This window comes from Magallana gigas, chromosome 2 (assembly GCF_963853765.1).
Source record: "Magallana gigas chromosome 2, xbMagGiga1.1, whole genome shotgun sequence".
NCBI classification, from domain to species: Eukaryota; Metazoa; Mollusca; class Bivalvia; order Ostreida; family Ostreidae; genus Magallana; species Magallana gigas.
Window position 1 is genome coordinate 41538173 of NC_088854.1, and position 22571 is coordinate 41560743.

General features: G+C 32.6%; 1 protein-coding gene and 1 long non-coding RNA gene across 3 annotated transcripts; both read left to right on the forward strand.

Moving 5' to 3' along the window:
• Positions 1-1725: 1725 nt before the first annotated feature.
• LOC105333699 (uncharacterized) lies at positions 1726-21481 on the forward strand. Of its 2 annotated transcripts, none has more exons than XM_066076671.1 (14): positions 1726-1868; positions 2272-2329; positions 2849-2950; positions 3077-3205; positions 3395-3502; positions 3818-3895; positions 4290-4306; positions 4439-4496; positions 5371-5472; positions 5729-5809; positions 6120-6173; positions 6590-6691; positions 7041-7118; positions 21341-21481. In XM_066076671.1, the coding sequence occupies exons 1-14, from the start codon at positions 1809-1811 to the stop codon at positions 21382-21384; spliced, it is 1071 nt and encodes a 356-aa protein (XP_065932743.1). In that variant the 5' UTR covers positions 1726-1808; the 3' UTR covers positions 21385-21481. The 2 variants fall into 2 exon arrangements, with proteins under 2 accessions (XP_065932743.1, XP_011435093.3); XM_011436791.4 differs by lacking the exon at positions 21341-21481 and adding an exon at positions 7555-7703.
• LOC136272359 (uncharacterized) lies at positions 18276-19913 on the forward strand. Its single transcript, XR_010710351.1, has 4 exons — positions 18276-18333; positions 19125-19226; positions 19474-19554; positions 19860-19913. It is a non-coding gene; the product is annotated as an uncharacterized lncRNA (long non-coding RNA).
• Positions 21482-22571: the final 1090 nt, after the last annotated feature.

Consider the following 22571-nt stretch of genomic DNA (forward strand, 5'->3'; position numbering starts at 1 on the left):
ATTTTTTTTCAGTTCAAAAATAATAATGTATCGAATAAAAAATAGTGAATCAAGTAATGAAATACATTGACGTATTTTAAAAAAAAAATTACAAAAAATTATCATTTCAAATTGTCAATCTTAAATGTATATTGTTCAGGGTCGGTGAAAATACATTTTTGTCCATTTGGCATTTTTGTATTTACACTAAGTTATTTGAATTTACAATACGGCTGTCGTGCGCAGCTTGACAGTGTACAGTTTCTAGTATATTTTTCATTAAACTAAGCATCTAGCAAAAAGATAGTATTTCTGCAATTTGCAAAGATATGTTTTTTGTTCGAAATTTTATGTCAATATGATATCAGCGGTTGGTACTTCAAACAATTAACCGATCACAGCAAGTTTACATGCAAGTTAGAACCATTTTAACAAGTCCTTGGACTTTCAGTAGGATGTAACTATCTATTTCTTGCGTCAAAACAAGTTAAAATGACGCTGATTTCAAGCGAAATATACACCGATTGCGTAGCCTTAGCTCAAAAGCCAGACAAATCTTGTTGATTTCAAAGAGCCACGACTGAGTGGCATACAATAAAATAGACAGGCCTACGCCACAATGCTTTTTTTATCACAACTACTCAAAGTCCAAGCTCCTGTTAAAATGGTTCTATATAATACACATGTAGGCATTCGTATTTAGCCGATCCATTTACTGGTCCGTAAACACAACGATGTACACCCTCGTGTAAAATACATTACAAACAATTTACAATAACATTATCAAGTCTATTCATTAAAAGTTTTGGGATGAGGAAGAGGGTGTTTCAAGTCACATTTCACTATAAAATAAAGCAAGATGTAAGAGTTTTTGGAGTCTGAAACAAATGTATTTCATTAGAGTCCCTTATTATCACACAAATGCATGTCCGTGGGTAAAATATGGCAAATTGCAGTATTTTGCTCAAAACTAAAAGTAATATAGAAGAGATATATTAAATGTCTACGGCGGTAGAGGTAAATTCCAACAGGGACAAACTTTATTTGAATAATGTCGACAGGTTGGGGTATGCTTTGATAACCTTTTTTTTTAAAGATAATAACTAATATCTCTCTCTCTCTCTCTCTCTCTCTCTCTCATTCCGCAATGCCATAATAATCGCTATCAAATACACCACGAAAAGTAAAAAGCTTATCTGTTGCATACCAAGGAGTATCTTTTCACACAAGAAATAGACTGGGGCTATCATTAAAATTTAGTTAACAATATCATCATAATCTTATAGAGATTAGTCTAAAACTTTGCATAAATGCCAGCTAATGTATTGTGATTGGAGCCTAGTACCAGTTTACGTAAAATTGAAAAAAATCAGATGAAATATGTGTTGTTGAGATCAGATCATGGGGAGATAATTTGAATATACAGATAATCCCCTAGTCATGTAGCAAAACACAGGTACTGTTTGAAACATGCGAGTCAGTGCGTCATCGTTAGGCTTCACCTCCCCCCAGTTTAAGAACCTCGGAACCCCAAATATAATGTACTTGTAAGCGGTTTAGGACTGACCAAGGAGGCATTGTGTTTATCCGGAGATGTTTGCTTTGTTAAGTGTCCACTAATAGAGCGACAAAAGGGTGTTTACGGGAGAGATTCTCGATATATTTTTAATTCTTAGAATAAACTTTAACAATTTTGAAACCCGTTTTTAAAAGCTGCTTTGAATCCGTTACGAATCAGGCCACGGTTTCGAAATGCGACGACGATGACCACAGAGGGTATATAAGGACCCCTCCCCCGCCTTGTAGCCACCACAGACCCTACAGTCAACATGAGAGCCTTTATTGCAGTTGTGTGCCTTATCGCAGCCGTGTCTGCCCGTTCCCTCCAGGTTTTTATTCAATTTTTTGAAATAATTTTATTTTTTAAATTTATTTTTTTGTTCCAGATATACTTTTTAATTTGTTTATTCATTAATATATTAAGATAAATTTTTTTTCTTTTAAATTCTTACCTTTTTTTAATTATTTATTTACGTATCTTTTTTTGAAAGATTTAAATATGATTTAAATAATTATATCAACTCCTATATTTTTTTTCGTCTTATCTTAAACTCAAACATAAATTTTTTCTCGAAGTAAGCTGTTTTTTTTAAGGACAGCTCAGTCATTTTTGAGATTTGTTTATTTAAAAAAAAAAAGAAGAGTCAAAGGATTAATTTTTGCATATTTACCATTACCGTATACCTTTATATATTTTTTTTCAAAAATTCCAACCAATGTATTTTTTTTTAGAAAAGGAGCGATGATGATGGAGGTCACTGGGAAGCAACATGGTTGGCATCTGAAGATGGTAAGGGTTTTTTTGGAAGGGGGGGGGGGTGGTGTTAAGATTTCGCCGAGAATACGATTACTGTAACTTCGATAACATTTTTTTTTAAAAATCGTATTTATTTAAATATGTAGTATCATTTTTTTTTGAAACGTGAACATGGCTGGTTGTTTCCTGAACTGTGTAATTGATGTGTGCATTGGCAAATCATGTTTTCATTGTTACATATATAAGGTAACGAACATGACATTATAACATACTTTTATGCACGTACATGTAGAGTTTATGAGGAACTTCTTCGTTTTGCAATACTATTGGTGACGTTGACGAGTACCTAGGAAGTGTCGTTTGATTCCCAAAACCTTTTTACGTACACTTTTTGTCAGTCAAAAAGTATTTACACGTTCACTAACATATACATGTGGTATTAAAATACTAAAAGTCAAATATATGAATAGAATATTCTTGGTTAAAGTATTACACATAAAGATTTTTGTTTTTGCAAAAAATGGTATATGAATATTAAACTCTTTCTAATAGATGTCTTAAAAAGTACTGCGGAGGAGGTTAAGGGCATTAAGGGCAAGCTTTTGAGAGATGTCGACGGTTTGGATAATGCTTTGAAAAACCTTATGAGCGGAGGTAAGATATATTTACTCTCTCTCTCTCTCTCTCTCTCTCTCTCTCTCTCCTGGATTAATTAAGGATTGATTAATCTGTATTTTTGGAGGAGAAAAAAATTGTACCTTCGGTATACATTTAACCTAGCAAGCACCAAGGAAGACGAGGAGATGGCTGCCGGTGCCTTTGAGGGCGCTGTTATGCTGACCATGATGGACGCCAAGGAAAACAGCATCCCACCAATGGACCTCCCCATCCCAAGACAATGCTCCAAAGGTAAACATCTACTCACATGGATTTCAAAACGAAGGACAAAAAGCCCATTCATTGTGAGAAATCAAAGTTCTTTTTACATGTACTTTAATTGAAGGAAGCCTTAAATAATTTCTTTCTAATTGATGGACTTTGTACATATGTAGATGGGTTTATTTTTTTCATTTAAGAGAAAAATTATTTTTTAAACAGATGCCATCGCTGCTATTGGTTCATGCCCTGAACAATTCATGCGCATCGGAGAATGCATGCGAGGAGCATGCAAAGCTGTCAAGGAGGCCCTTGGCTCAGATAAAGATCGTAAGTCAATTTATCTACGATAAACGTACATATTTCAGAGTAGTCTTTTCGCGCGAACTTTTAAAATAAATTACGCCATTTTCTCATTTTGCGTTAAGATGTTTTTTCTCTATTGAAAGACTAACTTAAAGATACAAATTTGAATGTTCACGAGTGAATTTTTTTCGTGAATAAATATTTTCTTCTCTTTCACGTATTAAATGTAAATTGCCATTGCGATGAAAAATTGTACTTTTAGATGTATTTTAGCTTGACAGTATGATCGTACAATACGAAGCACCTGTTTTGCTAACATTGTTGCTATTTTTCTATCAGTCGTCCAGCAGGTTGCATTCACCAAGGGAGTCGTCGCTCTGATTGCCAAGGGAGCCCGTGGTGTCGGTGAACTGGCCAGTAAGTCTTTCCTATCATCTCTTTCTCACATTGCTTTTTGATCAACCTATATATATATATATATATATATATATATATATATATATATATATATATATATATATATATATATATATATATAGGTTTTTTGCAATTCTGCAGTCAGAATACGGAATTAATAAACAAATAACTTTGAAATTGATACAGCAATTAAGGACATAAAAGAGAATTTAAATGTGTTTTTTATTATATCAAAGTTATACATGTAAATAGTTTAAAATATGCTTCTTTTAAAAGATATTTATTCAACATTAGGGTCGATTCAAAAGCTTTTGGATCATCATTTACAAAAACTATGGACTAGTACATCTAAACTTTTATTGGTTTTTTTAAATTGAACTATTATTTCTTTCAGAGGCCTGTGGATATGCCGTAAGTACTTACTAATTTTTTTCCCATTGAAAACCTACTCGTATATATGAGTGCAGCGAATCAGAATTCGAGTATAACATTCAGAATACATATATATGTATTTACACATGTGAATTACCTTGCTATTTGTAGGAGAAAAAGAAGAGAGATTTCGAGGACTGGGCTGCCGCTGGTTTGATCAGCGAAGATGGTAAGTTATGAATACTTTCTTCTCCACTTAATGCTCATTAGTACAGGTCTTCTTTGCTACATATTTTTTACCTTTTTGCTGCAAATTCCTTTTGCCAAAGACCCTCTTTCATTCATGCCATCTTTTCTACAGATCATCTTTGTTTCGGGTCCTCTTTACTGCAATTCCTTTTTGTTCCTTGTCCTCTTTTCTACGAATCCTCTTTGTTTCATGTCCTTTTTTCTACAGATCCTCTTTGTTTAATGTCCTCTTTTCTACAGATCAACCTTGTTTGATGTCCTCTTTTCTAAAGATCATCTTTTCTAAAGATCATCTTAGCTTTTGGTTTTCTTAACTACAGTTTTTTGTTTAAGTCTTCTCGATACAGGTCCCCTTTGCTAAATGTATAGTAAAGGGATATTTGTCCCAATAATTTTTTTCATTTTCAAAATCTCTCCGATGATAAACAGTGGATCCAAGAGTTCACTGGTATATCTAAGATATAACAGTGGACTAATTTCCTGTTCTTCTGATTCTTCTACAAGCAGTAGTTTGTTTCTCTCCTTACGTTTGATTTTCTTGCCAAATACACAAACAAAATGTTAAATAGTATCAGAAATAAAACCCCATTTTCTGTGTAGATTATATATGTGTAAAATTGACTTTAAAACGTTTGAGCTTGGCATACTCTCATACTTTTTTAAAGAGATATCTTTAATGTGTTTCTTCATTTCCTTGATAAAATATCCATTTTGTAATAAGTCTGTTTTTCTTCCTTTCTTGAAACAAGACTTGCATTTATTGTATGTTGACAACATCTAGATTGCAATATGTGAGGCCCCTATCTTGAATGATTAAGTTTACTCAACAGTGTGTGTCTCTTTTATATTCACAGAGCTGAAGAACGTCGATAAGGCTGAGGTTGAGAGAGTTGCCGGAAACCTGAGGAAAGACATGGATGCTATTGACGCCGACCTTGACAATCTGCTGTCAGAAGGTACTCACGTCATTACATGGCAATGCATGTATAGCTGTTAACCCCCTCACACTCCCCCCCCCCCCCTGTTCTTAAACAAGGATACGAGCTTTTCGGACCTTTCTGGCCGCTCTTTGAAAGTCCCGAGAAGTTGAAATTCAGTGAACAATTTTAATGAGATTCAAGATTTTTAAAATCTAAGTAATCTATGGTTAAGTATCCGGATTGTGTTTGTTTTTTAAAAAGTATCTGGATTATCTTTGGGTTTTTTTTACAGGCATTGATGGCCCAGCCGCTGAAGCAGTTGAGAAGCACCTCGAAGCCTCAGTTGAACTTGCTGAACTCCATGAGGAAGAGGGTAAGTGCTTGCATTTGTATTGTACTTAATAGGAAAAGTTGATTAGTTTCCGAAACTGTTCTTATCATAACTTGTATTTTCACCTTTCTCAGGTTGAGAGCACCTTTGTTCTCTTTTCAACTTGATATGAAAGTCAGAAGTGATATTTTGCATTAATAGTCTTTGAAAATTGTTATTTTTAGTTTCTACTAAAATAATTTTTATTTTATAGTGACATATGTAGGTCTTTTAGTATTTAATTTCTGTCAGTTTCAGACGTTTTTATACCCTAATTTTACATATGCATAACTAATTGTTTAAATTCCTTCAGGAACTGATGCTATCAAGCCAGCCCGTGTTGAGGTCCCAAAAGGATGCAGAAAGGGTAGGGCTTCATATTTACGTTCTTAAAGTGTGTACTTAAATTTCAGAAGTAAAGCATTATGCTAAATGAAGTACAGAAAACTCGTAAATACTTTTGAAAAGAAGGAAATTATTAATTATGTTGTAAACCAAATATGATAACTTTTTTGCGGATGCCCAATGAAGACTACTTCGCAAATTGAATAAATTTGTTAAAAAAAAGAAGAAAAGAGCCAATCTTAGCCAAATAAGGCCAAAATGTGTAACTGTGTATAGCAAATCCGTACATTACTAATATTGACCGGTCAATACAAATTTATTATCGTCATTAATTATTCACTTTTATTCTATATAGGGTTACAAAGTAAGACTTTACTACCAATCATAGAAATGTTATTTATTATACATGTACCATTTATACTTATTTCATTCGAACAGAGGACTTCGGTGCTGACTGCGAAGAGAACTTCAAGAGAGTTGTTGGATGTCTGAAGAAAGCCGTCAAGGGAATGAAGGAAACCTTCGACAGTGATGCCCCAGGTAATTTCCCTTGTCTATCATTTCAATGGTCGAAACTTCATTGTATTTTCTAACATTTGAATTGGTTTCAGTACATATGCTTGTATCGCTCTGTTTAACTCCAAAGTTATCAATTATGGTAACTCTTTTTTTTCCTAAAGTAGTACATGTAAAGATATTCATGTACGAAAAAATTCATATGTTATACGATCATATATATTAACGATTAACGTTAATGTATTTTTTATAAAGTAAAAAATAGCAGTACAACATAGTTCTTCAATGACTACATCAAGTACTTATCTATCCAGACATACTATACCTGAATACCGTCTTCATAATATAGTATTACAAACCCGTTCTCTTGTAGTTGTCGGAAAGATTGCCAAGGTTAAGGGAATCGTCAAACTTGTCTCCCAGGCTGCTGGACCCATTAAGGAGTTGCATGGTGCGTACAAAAAATATCGCAAAGCGGATTTAATTAGCCGTGTGCTTTAACTTTGGCTTATTTTAGCGCTTTGATGGTATAAAACTAATAGGGATAATTGTAAAATTATATTTTGATAGCATTTCAAATCAATGAAGTTATATCAACAGTTTATCATAAATGTTAGGAATTTAAATTAAATCATATTGTTATATTCAAAAAATGGAAATCATTCTTATGGTGAGGTTGGAAAATTGATGGGTTAAGCTCTGTAAACTGAACTGAATATTCATGAAGTATAAAAATGTATTGTTAAAAGCGTATCTCTTTTATAGTTTCAAAACTGTTTTTCTTTACTTAATGACCACAATGAAAAAATAATAATAATAAAAAACAAGGAAGATATGATAGATACGACTAACCAGTCTCCTTAACCTAGATATTTTTACTTTTACAGATGCCTGCACCGCCAAGAGATCTCTGGCCAAGTTCTTCAACTAATTCGCCGACCATATGACTCATCAATAATGATTTCTGTCCACAACAAGAATTGAAACTTTTGTGTTTTGTTTTAATATCATGTTTTAATAAATGTTTTGCATTCCATTTAGTTCTTTTTTGTCTTGTATTTGAAAATGTAGTCGCACGTTTCGTTTTCTTGCAACTTCGTTAGGTACATGTTTGAATGAGTGTCAACGAACTTGCTAAATCTAACTAACTGTCTAAAACTTATTATTGACATTGAAGCCAATCACTTAATAAACAAATAGGGAACAAGTATTCCCGGAATTTTGCATAAGCACTTCATGTCCCATAATGACACACCGATTATAAAACAACTGTCGTTTTGTATGCAAATAGGTATCGAGAAAATTTGCTATATTTTTTTTTTAATATATTCAATCAGTGCTTACTATCTATTCAAGATGTAGAACAAAAGTAAGGTACACTTTACACAACTGCGCTGAAAATATAATTCCATTATATCAGATCAGCAGATACACCATCATATTAAATGTTTATGAAATTGGTGTATATGTAATACGTGGACAAAACAAAATTAACATAACATTATTATTTCTTTTAAAATTACCTTTTCCAGAGATTCATATTCATACGCTTATCTGCCTCCTCAGTCTTTTCCAAATTATAGGTTATTCTTTGATCGACAATGTTGCTTATATATTACAATACATAATTACAATAATTATATTACTACCATGATTATTCTTCGTTTTTTATTACACAGTCTACTTTAATTATCTACTGTGAATGAGTTCGTGTTTTTCTTTCCTTTATTAAAATGAAATGACAGAATGATTATGCATCACCTGCACCACAGTCGGATCACACTGGTGTAGACTCTGTCAGGCACAAAGTGACGCAAGACTGATGGCAGTATTTGTGACGAACATGTAAAACTACACACGCCACTTTCTTAACTAGTGCGGTGAATTTAACTTTGAGACAGGCTAAGCAGTGATAATTCAAGTAACTTTAAACTATAATATCTTGCATGGATATGGGGTAACACATATCTATTTTTAGCTCACCGAGACGAAGTCCGGACCTGGTAAAAGGTTTTGTTGCAGGTCCTGTATCTAGGTTATTTCTTGTCCTATCTTAACCAAACTTGCATGGATGATGCATCTGGACCTTCTTATAGACTTGAAAGACTGAATCCGAATCCTGAATTTCAGATGCTGGAGGAGGTTCAGGTTTTTGGTGCAGTTCTCTTTGATACCAATATCTAAGTTACTACTGGTCCTAATTTCACCAAACTTGCATGGATGGTGTGTCTTATAATACTGTTGCACCACACAGACTTGAATTCTGAATCTGAGCCATAGGATTTGGATGCTGGAGGAGGTTAAGGTTTTTAGATCTAGTTAAAGTTTTTGGTTCAGGTGATCCGATGATTATATCTTAGTTGTTATTGGTCCTTACGTCACCAATCTTGCATGGTTGGTGCATCTTATGGTTCTGATGCACTAGACAGGATTGAATGCTGAATCTGAGCCACGGGTTTCTGATGCTAGAGGAGGTTAAGGTTTTTAGAGTTGGTTAAAGTTTTCGAAGCAGTTGCCCTCTGATGATTATATCTTAGTTACTACTGGTCCTAACTTCATCAAACTTGCATGGATGGCGCGTCTTAAGATACCAGACAGGGTTGAATACTGAATCTGAGCCATAGGTTTTGGATGCTGGAGGAGGTTAAGATTTTAAGATCTGGTTAAAGTTTTTGAAACAGGTGCCCTCTGATGATGATATTTTAGTTATTATTGTTCTTAACTTCTCCAAACTTGCATGAATGGTGTGTCTTGTGATACCGATGCACCTGAATGGCTTGAATGTTGAATCTGAGCCATAGGTTTCGAATGCTGGATAAGGTTAAATTTTTTGGAACAGGTCACATGTTTAATAGATAATAGTACTATTTTTTAACTTGCATAGTTGATTAAACTATAATATAAATGAATTGCAGAGGTAGCTTGAGATGCAAAGCCTGATCTCTATTATCAAGGATGCTAAAAAATATATCTTGGTTATTATTGGTCCTAACTTCACCAAAATAGCATGGATGTTGTGTCTTTTAATACTGATGCTCCTGAGAGGCATGGATGCTGAATCTTAGCCATAGGTTTCGGATGCTGGAGGAGGTTAAGGTTTTAAGACCTGGTTAAAGATTTTGAAAAAGGTGCCCTCTGATAATGATATCTTATTAATTACTGGTCCTAACTTCACTAAACTTGCATGGATGATGCGTCTTATAATACTAAAGCACCTGACAGGCTTCAATGCTGAATCTGAGCCGTAGGTTTTGGATGCTGGATGAGGTTTAGTTTTTTGGAGCAGGTCACATATTTTATAGATGAAAGCTTGCATAGTTGATTTAACTATAATATAAATGATTCGTAGAGGTAGCTTCAGATGCAGAGTCTGATTTCCATTATCAAGGATGCTAAAAAATCTCCTACCTCACTCAAACCTGCTTAATAGATCTGTTTGTTCTTGAATGACATAACACAATTCCTATGATCTAGTCTTGTATGATATGATACACTGTTGTTTAATATGATACAATATTATATTATATGTTATATGATATGATATGATATTGTATCCATTTTTTTTTTAATAATTTATGATATGATACTGTTTCATGATATTGTTATGTATAGTATTGTATTTTATGATACAATGTTGTATAATATGATATTTTGTTTTCCCTTGGACTGAAATGTCACACTTTCATTGGTTTACACATATAGCACGTGATTGCCTCATATATCTCTATATTTGTTCAGTGAGAAATGATATTAGGCAATATGGCCGTCATTAACTGACACTTCGGTTACTCATTTCGACATTTCATAGTATTTAATACATAAACCACATGCCGCAAGTTCTTAAAGTATTTGGGGTAGTTGCCCTTTGAAATTCTTTAAAATTGAGTAGTTGCCCTTAGAATATTGACGTCACATTGTTTTGTCTGGAGCAGAACAAAATGGCAGCGTCAAAATTTGCTTAAATCTCTGCAGAGGAAAGGGACAAAACATTTAAAACTGAATAGCAACAAGACATTGTAAGTAAACATGGGTGAAGAAAAAACATTTTTAAAGAGTATTTGAAAGGTGAGATTGAAAATTTTGAAGAGTTTAAATAAGTTAAATTTGACGAGATGTTAAGCATCTTGTACAGGGCTTTGCGTAGATCATGCTATTTGTGAATAAATATGTCGGTTGATAGTCCTCGGGAAAACAAAACACTTATTAGGTTTGTTACTGACTCACTACGGAAATTTGTATTCCGTGACTGCTTCGCCTCGCCATCTATGATATTGATCAACCCAATATATTTCCGTAGTGAGTCAGTAACTAACCTAATAAGTAATGGTGAAAAGGGGACCCAATTTCACCATACTTGTTCTTACTTTGCGCAGAAATAATGGGTATAATGATTAGAAATAATAATCTAATTAAGGGAATTGTTATTAAAGATAAGGAATACAAACTATTACAATATGCTGATGATACAGTCTTATTCATGGATGGGTCAGAGGACTCCATCAGGTCAACTTTATCTTTAGTCAACCAGTATTCCAAATTTTCTGGATTGAAACCAAACTATGATAAAATACAATGTATAAAGATTGGATCTACTGTTTATACTGGCAATAACTTATGTGAAAAAAAAAAAACCTAATGTGGTCACAGGAACCATTTACAGTCTAAGGTGTTACATATTGCATAGACTTAGATACAAATACTATGTTTGATTTAATTTTTTTGCCAAAAATTGAATCAGTTAAGAAATTAATATCATCATGGTCAAGAAGGATTTTATCTACTGCAGGCCGCATAACAGTAGTTTAGACTTTGCTTATACCCAAATTCAGTCATTTATTGATGACGCTACCAAGCCCATCTAAAGAAAAACTCAAAGAAATTGAAGACTTATTGTTTAATTATATATGGAATAACAAAACAGCAAGGGTAGCTAAAAACATTATATGCCAAAGTTATGAATAGAGTGGCATGGAATGACATGTCTTAACTCTTTTTGTAAAAGTTTAAAAATCACTTGGATTCGCAGATATTTTGATAATTCCTGTAGTTCAGCATGGAAGCATTTAATAAAGGATTTAATTCCAGATATAAGCTATCTAGCTATATATGATATTCCGTTTCCAACGGAAGACTTTATTGTAATTGCTTTGTTTCTTTTTCCCTTTTATTATTTTTTTTTCTTACGCTTTTTTGTACAATCGATTTCTTGAAAACGACTCGACTGATTTTCGTGAAAATTTCAGATCTTGTAAATATTGATAAAAACCTTATATAAAATTTTTCATTTAAATGACGTCATTTCCGTTCGGAACATATTGACGTTTTAGCAATTTTTAGAGGGTCGGTTTGTCCTTCTATTTCCTCCTAAACGAAAAAAATATTGAATTTAAATTTTCAGGGATTGTAGACGAAAGATTGTAGATGTGTTTAAAGGCATTTATGGTTGTCTGGCTTCAAAGGCGTCGAAGCTTGCCTGGACCTGAAAATTGAGCTTGAAAAACGACGTGATTTTAAATGGTTTTCGTTCTTTATCATCTTTCCTGAAAATATTTTAACATGACATATAGAGCTTTACATGAGCTTTCGTTTGATATCAAGAAAAAGGGGCTGGTCCCTCAAATAAGGGGTCAAAAAGGATCTAAATTCTTTCTTCCATAGCACTTTACGGAGAATTTTTTTGTAATATGTGGAAGAAGCAAAAATGTTTATCTTTCACTTATAAATTTATACATTATAAAAAAATTTATCATGCGTTACGTAATTATGGGTTTTACGGGGCCAAAATCCAAAACTTCGATCAATTATATCTCAACAACGACAAATATTTTGAAAAGCAATATAAAATAAAAGATGCTTAGAATGATATTTTAAACAATATTCAATCATGAACGTTTCGTTATCTGGCCCCAATAAGGAGATAAGGAGTCGACCCCTAAAACGTCCTATCCCAGATAGCTCAAAAACGGCAAAAAATTTCTTAACACTTGTTGAACAAAACATGTTTAATATCAAACGACCTTTCACATGATGCCAAGAAAAAGGGGCTGGCCCTTCAATTTAGAGGTCAAAAGGGATCTAAAGTCTTTCTTCCATAGCACTTTACTGAGAAATATTTTGTAATATATTTAAGAAGCGAAAATGTTCATCTTTCACTAATAAAACTATACATTATAAAATTTCTATCATGCGTTACGTAATTAGGGGAAAAAATTCTAAACACTTGTTGAAAATAATATGTTTAATATCAAAAGACCTATCTTTTTATTTTTAGGGGCCATAAAGGCTCTGAAGTCTTTCTTTTATAGCACTTCACTGAAAAATATTTTGTTATATGTTTAGGAAGCAATAATGTTCATCTCACATTTATTTAACAATAAATTATAGTTATTTTATCATGTGTTCCGTAATTAGGGATTTTTTAATTAGTTTTAAGGGGGCCAGAAGTCCAAAACTTTGATAACATATCTTAAACAGAACAAATATTTTTAAAAGCATCATTTGAAAATCAATATAGAATAAAAATGCTGAGAATGATGTTCTTTACAATATTCAACCATCAAAAAAAAATTTTAATGCCCTGATATGGAGATAAAGGGTCTAATATCAAAGTCAAGGTCATATAAACTTCAAAAATTGCACGGAAGACCTCCTCGTTGCTCGCAACGACATCGTGTCTAGTTGTAAATATAATTATAATATTTATAAGTTACAGGTAATCTTTGTGACAAATCTGATAATAAATCACATTTAATCATATTCCATAACATGATATGGCCTAGACAGGAATTATGCATTTTTAAATGACACACCTTAAAATCATAAGGAATATTTATGTGAAGTAAGAACGTCCACTGTTTATGCAAAAGAAAGATTCAGACTTGATACAATCATAATTTTTTTCTTTCTTATGACCTTGAACTTGCTCGAATGATATTAGTCAAAATTATGAGACACTCTTAAGTCATAAGCAATCTTTGTGTAAAGTAAGAACTTTCAATGATTCTCAATAAGAGAGATTCATAACAGAACGAACGCAAACTTTGCACTTTCTATTGCATTTTTCCTTTTAGTGATCTTGAATTTGCCTAAATGACCCTGGGTCAAAATCATGACACACCCTCAAGTCACAAACAATATTTGTGTGAAGTAAGAACATCCGATGTTCTCCAAAAGAAATATATGGACCGGACATTATTGCACAGACAGACAGACAAAGCGATTCCTAGACAACCCCCAAACTGTCTTTGTGGTGATTCCAGTCTTGAATGAATAATCGACCACAAACCACTCTTGTCCTTCAAGTAGTCCACTCAATAGATATAATATGCACATTAAACGCTTGCGGGCGAATTACTTTGCGCATGAATACTTTCTTCTCATATATCAAATATAAATTTACACTGCGAGGAAAAAACTACTTTTTACTCTAATTCCGCTTGACAGTATGGTTGTTCAATACGAAGTACCTGTTCTTCTTATATCGTTGCTTACATTTTTTTCAGTCGTCGAGCTGGTTGTATTCCCCAGTGAAAATGTTTCTTTGATTACCAAGGATCTCCAGAGTGTTGCCAATCTGCCCAGTAAGCCTTTGTTATCGTTTCTTTTTCATCCTTTTTATAAAAAAATATCCATAGAGAATTTTAAATTTCATATGATAGTCATAATACAGAATCAATGAGCAATTAATTTTTTAAAAATCTTAAAAAAAACAAATAAAGGAAACAATAAATGGTCACAATTTTGGTTTTGTTGGGTGTTTTTTTTCTCGATTTCAATGTTAACAGTGCTTCCGTAAGGCATTTTTAGTGTCAGCAGGCGAGATATAAGCTCGCAATTCTTTATTAACTTATTCTTTAAAAAGCTCAGGTAATATTTTGGTTTGCAATTTGAATGCTGACATTACAATCCCAGGTTTAATTCTAAAATGATTACGACAAACGCTAGGAAATTTTACTTTTGTTTTAAATTAATTAGCATCATAAACAATAAAAATAGAAAAATAAAATTTGACCAAACTCGTATCCAAACATCCGTTAAGCGATATGCATTGTATTTTTATGTCGGATTTGTTTTGGTAGTGAAATTTAGTTATTTGCTACAAAAGCCAATTAGTATTATTTATGATCATCGTTAACACATTTCTGTTCTGTTTTTTCGTCCAACTTAGTTAACAAATCATGTATATGAAAAAATATCTTTTTATATTTTGAATATTAATACCTGTAAAGGTCTATGTTTATGCAAAACGAATATAATGTTTAACCCCCCCCCCCCCCCCCCAAAAAAAAGAAATATATACACAAAATTTTTCTTCTAGGTTACATCAAGGTCCAAATATCAATTTGAAATGAATGTAAATTATTTAAGAAAAAAATTCAAGTATAATTATGTCATGCATGGGTCAACCTGAAAGTAAGGTCACAAAATACATTGATCCGGCGATTATATTTAGCGTCATATTCTAGTAATTGATGCCTTAATATGTCGGAAATGATACAATGATATTTTTGATATTATCGTTTATAAAAATGAATAGAAGTTTCCACACCTGTTTCATTAGTGATCACAAAATAATATTTATAACTAGACGCTCGTTGCGAGCAACAAAAGGTTTTCCGTTTGAGTGCACCATAAAATACACTATAGGGATATTTGTTTGGTTTTTTTCTATCATGTCTAAGCACGTCATCAAACTCCATTTCACCCTCTATAAGAAATTTAATAGACATATAATTGTGCTTAAAGTTTACTATAAAAAGTCGCTATTATTGTGATTGAAAATTCTATATTTCACATGCTGAATCTGATTTGTAAAAAAGTGCATAAACTTCATTCAATTAATATGTTAATTTTGTAAACTGGCGGTCATAAGCATACGAAAATACACCTCCCTAACCAGCAAGGTTACATAATTAAGACTGCGGAAGACTGTGGAATGGCAAGATTGGACATAAACAGCGTACGTTAATTTCACCTGTTACAGTCAAAACATTTGAAATGGGAACAAATTGACGCGGAAGTCTGAGAAAACATTGGATTGAAGCTGTTGTTAAGAAGTGTATTTTCAATCCACCTCAGCATTTCTTACTTGATATATAAGTTAATAGAAAAATATTTTCTTTCATCAATTATTTAAGTATATCATCAGCAAATTTGAGAGGATCCCAGACCGAGAGAGAGAGAGAGAGAAAAGAGAGAGAAAGAGATTATCTTTTTATCTGCGACTTTCATATATCAATTATTTTTTCCTCTTTGTCTCAAGTTTATTGTTGCCGAATAACACTGTGTGATTAATAATTCTCCTAAGTCAGCAAATAAAATAACATACATCTTTCAAATGTAGTATGGTTAATTAGTTTATTATCCCCCTTTTCCCAAATCCACCCGCTATCCCAGTGTTATGTCTGAATGATCTGTGTTAAGCAATCGGTTGCTTAATAGGAAAAATAGGAAATTAATGAATTTTTGACCTCGACGCTTTATCAATAGATATAAAAAATCTCGCTTTTGGTCGAATGTATGTAGTTTATAAACTTGTGACAGATTTTAAATGACTATAATTCCGATGCACCCTGCCGTAGTGACTTTTTTATCAAAAGGGAAAAATCCAACTTTTTGTTTTAAAAGCGTATTTCCCCGATCGGCGTTTCCATCTGTCTATTCCTAAGCTCAAACACACATATACACGCGTGTATGGCATGTCAAACGTTGCAATATTCGATCTTTTTTATTTGTATTATATGAATATTCATTTGTATTTTATAATTTTCCATTTGTATTGTATAATTTTCCATTTGTATTCTATGATTTTCAATTTGTATTGTATAAATAACATTTGTATTGTATAAGTTTCATTTGTATTGTATAATCTTCCATTTGTATTGTATAATTTTCAATTTGTATCGTATAAGTTTCCATTTGTATTGTATAAGTTTCATTTGCATTGTATAATTTTTTATTTGTATTGTATAATTTCCATTTGTATTGTATAATTTTCAGTTTGTATTCTATAATTTTCCATTTGTATTGTACAATTTTCAATTTGTATTCTATAATTTTCCATTTGTATTGTATCCGAGGGATTGTTTTGTTACGAAGGTTATCATTGGTTAAAAGTTTTATACTGTATTGTGGGAATTCCAGCGAGATGTTCCGGATGCTGAACGCAAACTGGTCCCCTTAACATGAATATTAATTGTTTAAACAAGGGGGGGGGGGCTAGACTAATCCTCGGGGGGGGGGGGGGGGGGGCTAGTATACCTACAACTAAACTTCTCAATATTTCAATCTTTTCAAGGTAAATTTCAGTTCAATTATGTTTGCTGCGAGAAAAGGTGGGGGGGCTGAACCCTCTATGATGCTATGTGCCTAATGGTTAGGTCTAACTTTGCAATAAAAGTGGGGGGGGGGGGCTAAGCCCCCCCCCCCCCCGAGGATTAGTCTAGCCCCCCCCCTTTCAATTTGCTTCCGACGCCACTGCTTGATGTGGTGGTCTATTTAGCGGCAGTGATGCTAGTGTGAGGCTCTCCGTATTGGACAACTTGGGACTGTTCTGGTTTTTTAAGGTAAACAGATAGGGTCATTGTGATAAAAGATATACCAAGACATTGTCTTGAGTAAGTTCTGAAAGTTTCATGAAAATCGACTGAAGCGCTTTGAGAAAACCTTACAGAAAAAAAATAATAAATAATAATAATAGTAGAGGAAAAGAAACAAAGCAATAACAATAAGGTCTTCCGTTGAAACGGAAAGACCTTAATGAAGTGTATTCCAAACTACTTTTTAAAAAATCATTTCAATACTGGTTGTATTCTAATTGTGGTTACAAAGTGATTCTTTTAATGAAACACATCCCAAACACTATAGAAATATTAATTTTATTGGTGATTATGTATTTCATTAGTGGTTGCAAAGTAATTCTTGACCTTGGCATATATTTGCTGTTAACTAAGATGTTTATTATTTGTGATAAAATTCCTTCATTTCCTCTTTTTATTGAACCAGTTTTTTTTAAAATGCAAAGCCCTTGTTAAAAATAAAATAGCAGTCAAACTACAATGTCCAACCGTTCTCTGAGTAATAAACCTTATTAATCCCTTAGTACGTTCGTGTGAATATTAAAAAAAATGAAATATAAAAGCAAAACAAAACAACAACAACAACAAGCATTACATCAGTAGTTCGCTGGCGTTTATTTTATTTTAAACAAAACACATATTAACAACTATCTCTCAGCCTTTACGGTGATAAAAGACATAAAAGAAAATATTAATGAGATTTTTTCCATTGTATGAAAGTCATAATATGAGATTGAAATACGTTTCTTTTAAAAGATGTATACATGTATTCCACATTAAGGTCGATTCAAAAGCTTTTAAATCACCATGCACAAAAACATTTGACTAATACATCTATTTTATCTATTTTTTTTTTCTACAATTGAAATATTGTTTCTTTCAGAGGCCTTTGGATATGCCGTAAGTGCATATTAACTTCTTTTCATTGACAACCTACTCTGATATCTGAGCACAACGAATTAGAATTTGAATATAGCATTCACAATACATATATATGTATTCACATATGTGATTTACCTTGCTATTTGTAGGAGAAAAAGAAGAGAGATTACGAGGACTTGGCTACCGCCAGTTTGATTGGCGAAGATGGTACATTATTGATACCTTCTATCCTCTTAATGCTCATTAGTACAGGTCCTCTTTCCTAGATATTTTTTGCAGCAGATCCTTTTTTTCCAAAGATCCTCTTTGTTTCATGCTATCTTTTCTACAGATCCCTCGTCTCTTGTCCTCCTTTCCACAGATCCGTTTTGTTCCATGTCCTCTTTTCTACAGATCATCTTTGTTTAATGTCCTCTTTTCTAAAGACCATCTCTTAACTACATGTACAATTTCTGTTTAAGTCTTCTCGATACATGTTCCTTTTTCTAAATGTAGAGTAAAGGGATATTTGTCCCAATTTTTTTTCATTTTCAAAATCTCTCCGATGATAAACAGTGGATCTAAGAGTTCATTGTTATATCTAAGATCTAACAGTGGACTAATTTCCTGTTCTTCTGATTCTTATACAAGCAGTAGTTTGTTTCTCTCCGCACGTTTGATTTTCTTGCCAAATACACAAACAAAATGTTAAATAGTTTCAAAAATATAACCCTATACACCTACATTTTCTGTGTAGATTATACGGTATATGTGCACAATTGACTTTTATACGTTTGAGCATGGCATACTATCATACTTTTTTAAAGAGATATTCTAAATGTGTTTCTTCATTTCCTTGATAAAATATCCAATTCTTAAATAGTCTGTTTTTCTTCCTTTCTTGAAACAAGAAGTGCATTAAATGATAGTAGACAACATTTAGAATGCAATGTTTGAGCCCCCTTCCAGAATGAATAAGTTTATCCTACATGCAGTGTTTGTCTCTTTAATATTAACAGAGCTAAAGAACGTCGATAAGGCTGAGGTTGAGCGAGTTGTCGGAAACCTGAGGAAAGACATGGACGCTATTGACGCCGACCTTGACGATCTGCTGTCAGAAGGTACTCATGTCATTACATGGCAATACATGTATAGCTGCTAACCCCCTTACACTCCCCCTGTTTTTAAACAAGGATACCCAGCTTTTCGGACCTTTCTGACCGCTTTTGGAAAAACCTGAGACGTTGAAATTGAATAAACAATTTTAATGAGATTCAAGATTTTTAAAATCTAAGTAATCTATGGTTAAGTATCCGGATTGTGTTTTTTTTTTTACAAGTATCTGGATTATCTTTGGGTTTTTTACAGGTTTTGATGGCCCAGCCGCTGAAGCAGTTGAAAGGCACCTCGTAGCCTTCGTTGAACTTGCTGAACTCCATGAGAAAGAGGGTAAGTACTTGCATTTGTATTGTACTCAATAGGAAAAGTTGATTAGTTTCCGAAACTATTCTAGTCATAACTTGTATTTTCACCTTTCTCAGGTTAAGAGCACCTTTGTCCTCTTTTCACCTTGATAGAAAGTCAAAAGTGATATTTTGCATTAATAGTCTTTGAAAATTGTTATTTTCAGTTTCTACTACAATAATTTTCATTTAGTAGTTATATATATAGGCCTTTTATTGTTTAATTAAAGTTTTAGAGGTTTTCATAGCCTAATTTTACATATACATGTCTAATTTTTTAAATTCCTTCAGGAACTGATGCTATTAAGCAAGCCCGTGTTGAGGTCCCAAATGAATGCAGAAAGGGTAGGGCTTCATATTTACGTTATTTAAGTGTGTAGTTAAAATTTCAGACGTAAAGCATTATGCTAAATGAAGTACAAAAAACTCGTAATTACTTTTGAAAAGAAGGAAATTATTAATTTTTCATATAAAACAATTCCTTAATTTGTTATTATACACAACTACCATATAATTAAGTTATAAACCAAATATGATAGCTTTTTGCGGATGCCCGGTGAAAAGTAATTCGCAAATTGAATAAATTTGTAAAAAAAAAAAATTAAAAAAAAAAAAAATTATTAGTCTATATAGGGTTACAGAATAAGACTTTACTACCAATCATAGCGATTTTATTTATTATACATGTACCATTTATACTTATTTTATTCGAACAGAGGACTTCGGCGCTGACTGCGAAGAGAACTTCAAGAGAGTTGTTGGATGTCTGAAGAAAGCCGTCAAGGGAATGAAGGAAACCTTCGACAGTGATGCCCCAGGTAATTTTCCTTGTTTTTCATTTCTATGGTCTGACCTTATATTGTTTGCATTCTATACCATCGGAATTGGTGGTTTCAGTACGTGTACTTGTATCGCCCTCTTTCATTCAAAAGTTATCAATTATTGTCATTTATTTCATACAGTAGCATTAGTATACGTATTCATGTACGAAAACAATTCAAATGTTATACTGTAATAAATATTAACGTAATGTAAAAAAAATAGCGATAAATAATATAGTTTTTCATTGGCTACTCCAAGTACTACACTTATCTGTTATAGGTAAACTATACCTGAATATATATATATATATATATATATATATATATATATATATATATATATATATATATATATATATATATATATATATATATATATGGCTTTCTTTCCCAAGCTCGTCTCCATACTATTATACTACAAACATGTTCTCTTGTAGTTGTTGGAAAGATTGCCAAGGTTAAGGGAATCGTCAAACTTGTCTCCCAGGCTGCTGGCCCATTAAAGAGTTGCATGGTGCGTACAAAAAAAAGCGAAGCGGCTTAATAAGCCGGGTGCTTACTTTGGCTTTTTTAACGCGTTGATAGTATAAAACTAATAGGGATTATTGTAATATATAATTTTGATAGCATTTCAAATCAATAAAGTTATATTAAAGGTTCACCATAAATGATAGGAATTTAAATAAAATCATATTATATTTAAAAAATGGAAATCCTTCTTATTGTGAGGATGGACAATTTTTTGGGTTTAAGCTCTGTATTCTGAACTGAATATTCATGAATTATAAACATGTATCGTTAAAAGTGTATCTCTTTTATAGTCTTAAAACTATTTGATTCTTTACTTAATTTAAGTTTATGACCACAGTGAATAAATATAGTAAAAATCAAAGCAAATATGATTGATACGACTAACCAGTCTCCTTAACCTAGACGGTTTTGCTTTTACAGATGCCTGCACCTCCAAGACATCTCTCGCCAAGTTCTTCAACTAATTCGCCCACCATGACTCATCAATAATGATTTCTGTCAACAACGAGAATTGAAACTTTTGTGTTTTGTTTTAATTTCATGTTTTAATAAATGTTTTGCATTCCATTAGTTCTTTTTTGTCTTGTATTTGAAAATGTAGTTGCACGTTTCGTTTTCTTACAACCTCGTAAGGTACATGTTTGAAAAAGTGTCAATGAACCCAATAAACTTGCTGAATCTAACTATCTGTCTAAAACTTATTATTGACATTGAAGCCAATCACTTTATAAACAAATAGGGAACAAGTATTCCCGGAATTTTGCATAAGCACTTCATGTCCCATAATGACACACCGATTATAAAACAACTGTCGTTTTGTATGCAAATAGGTCTCGAGAAAATTTGCTAAATCTCTTTTTTTAATATATTCAATCAGTGCTTACTATCTATTAAAGATGTAGCACAAAAGTCAGGTACACTTTACAAAACTGCGCTGATATATATTTCAATTCAAGATCAGCAGATACACCGTTATATCAAATGTTAAGGAAATTGATGTACATTTATTTGTCATACTCGGAAGAAAAAAAATATTAACGTAACGTTATTATTAAAAAAATTACCTTTCTTAGAGATTCATATTCATACGCTAGCTGCCTCCTCAGTCTTTTTCACGAAAATATAGGTTATTCTTTGATCGACAATGTTGCTTGTATATTACAATAATTATATAACTACCATATTTATTGTTCGTTATTAATTACACAATCTATTTCAATCATTTATTGTGCATGAGTGTGTTTTACCTTTCTTTATTTCATGACGGAATGATTATGCAACACCTGACCCACATGTCGGATCAAACTGACGTAGACTCTGTCAAGCACAGAGTGACGCAAGGCTGATGGCAATATTTGTTACGAACATGTCAAACCACACACGCCAGTTTCTTAACAAGTGCAGTGATTTTAACTTTGAGACTGACTAAGCACAGTGATAATTCAGGTAATTTTAAAGTGGAATATCTTGCATGGATATGGGGTAAAGCATATCTATTTTTGTTCAAAGGACGAACCTGATAAAAACAGTGGTTTAAATATTAATCCTTTATTTTCAATAAAACTCAGCCTTCCTGTGTTTTATTTATTTTTTATAATAAATTCAAGGAACCAGAAGGAAAGAAAAAAATGATTGGAAATTAGGTTGCGAC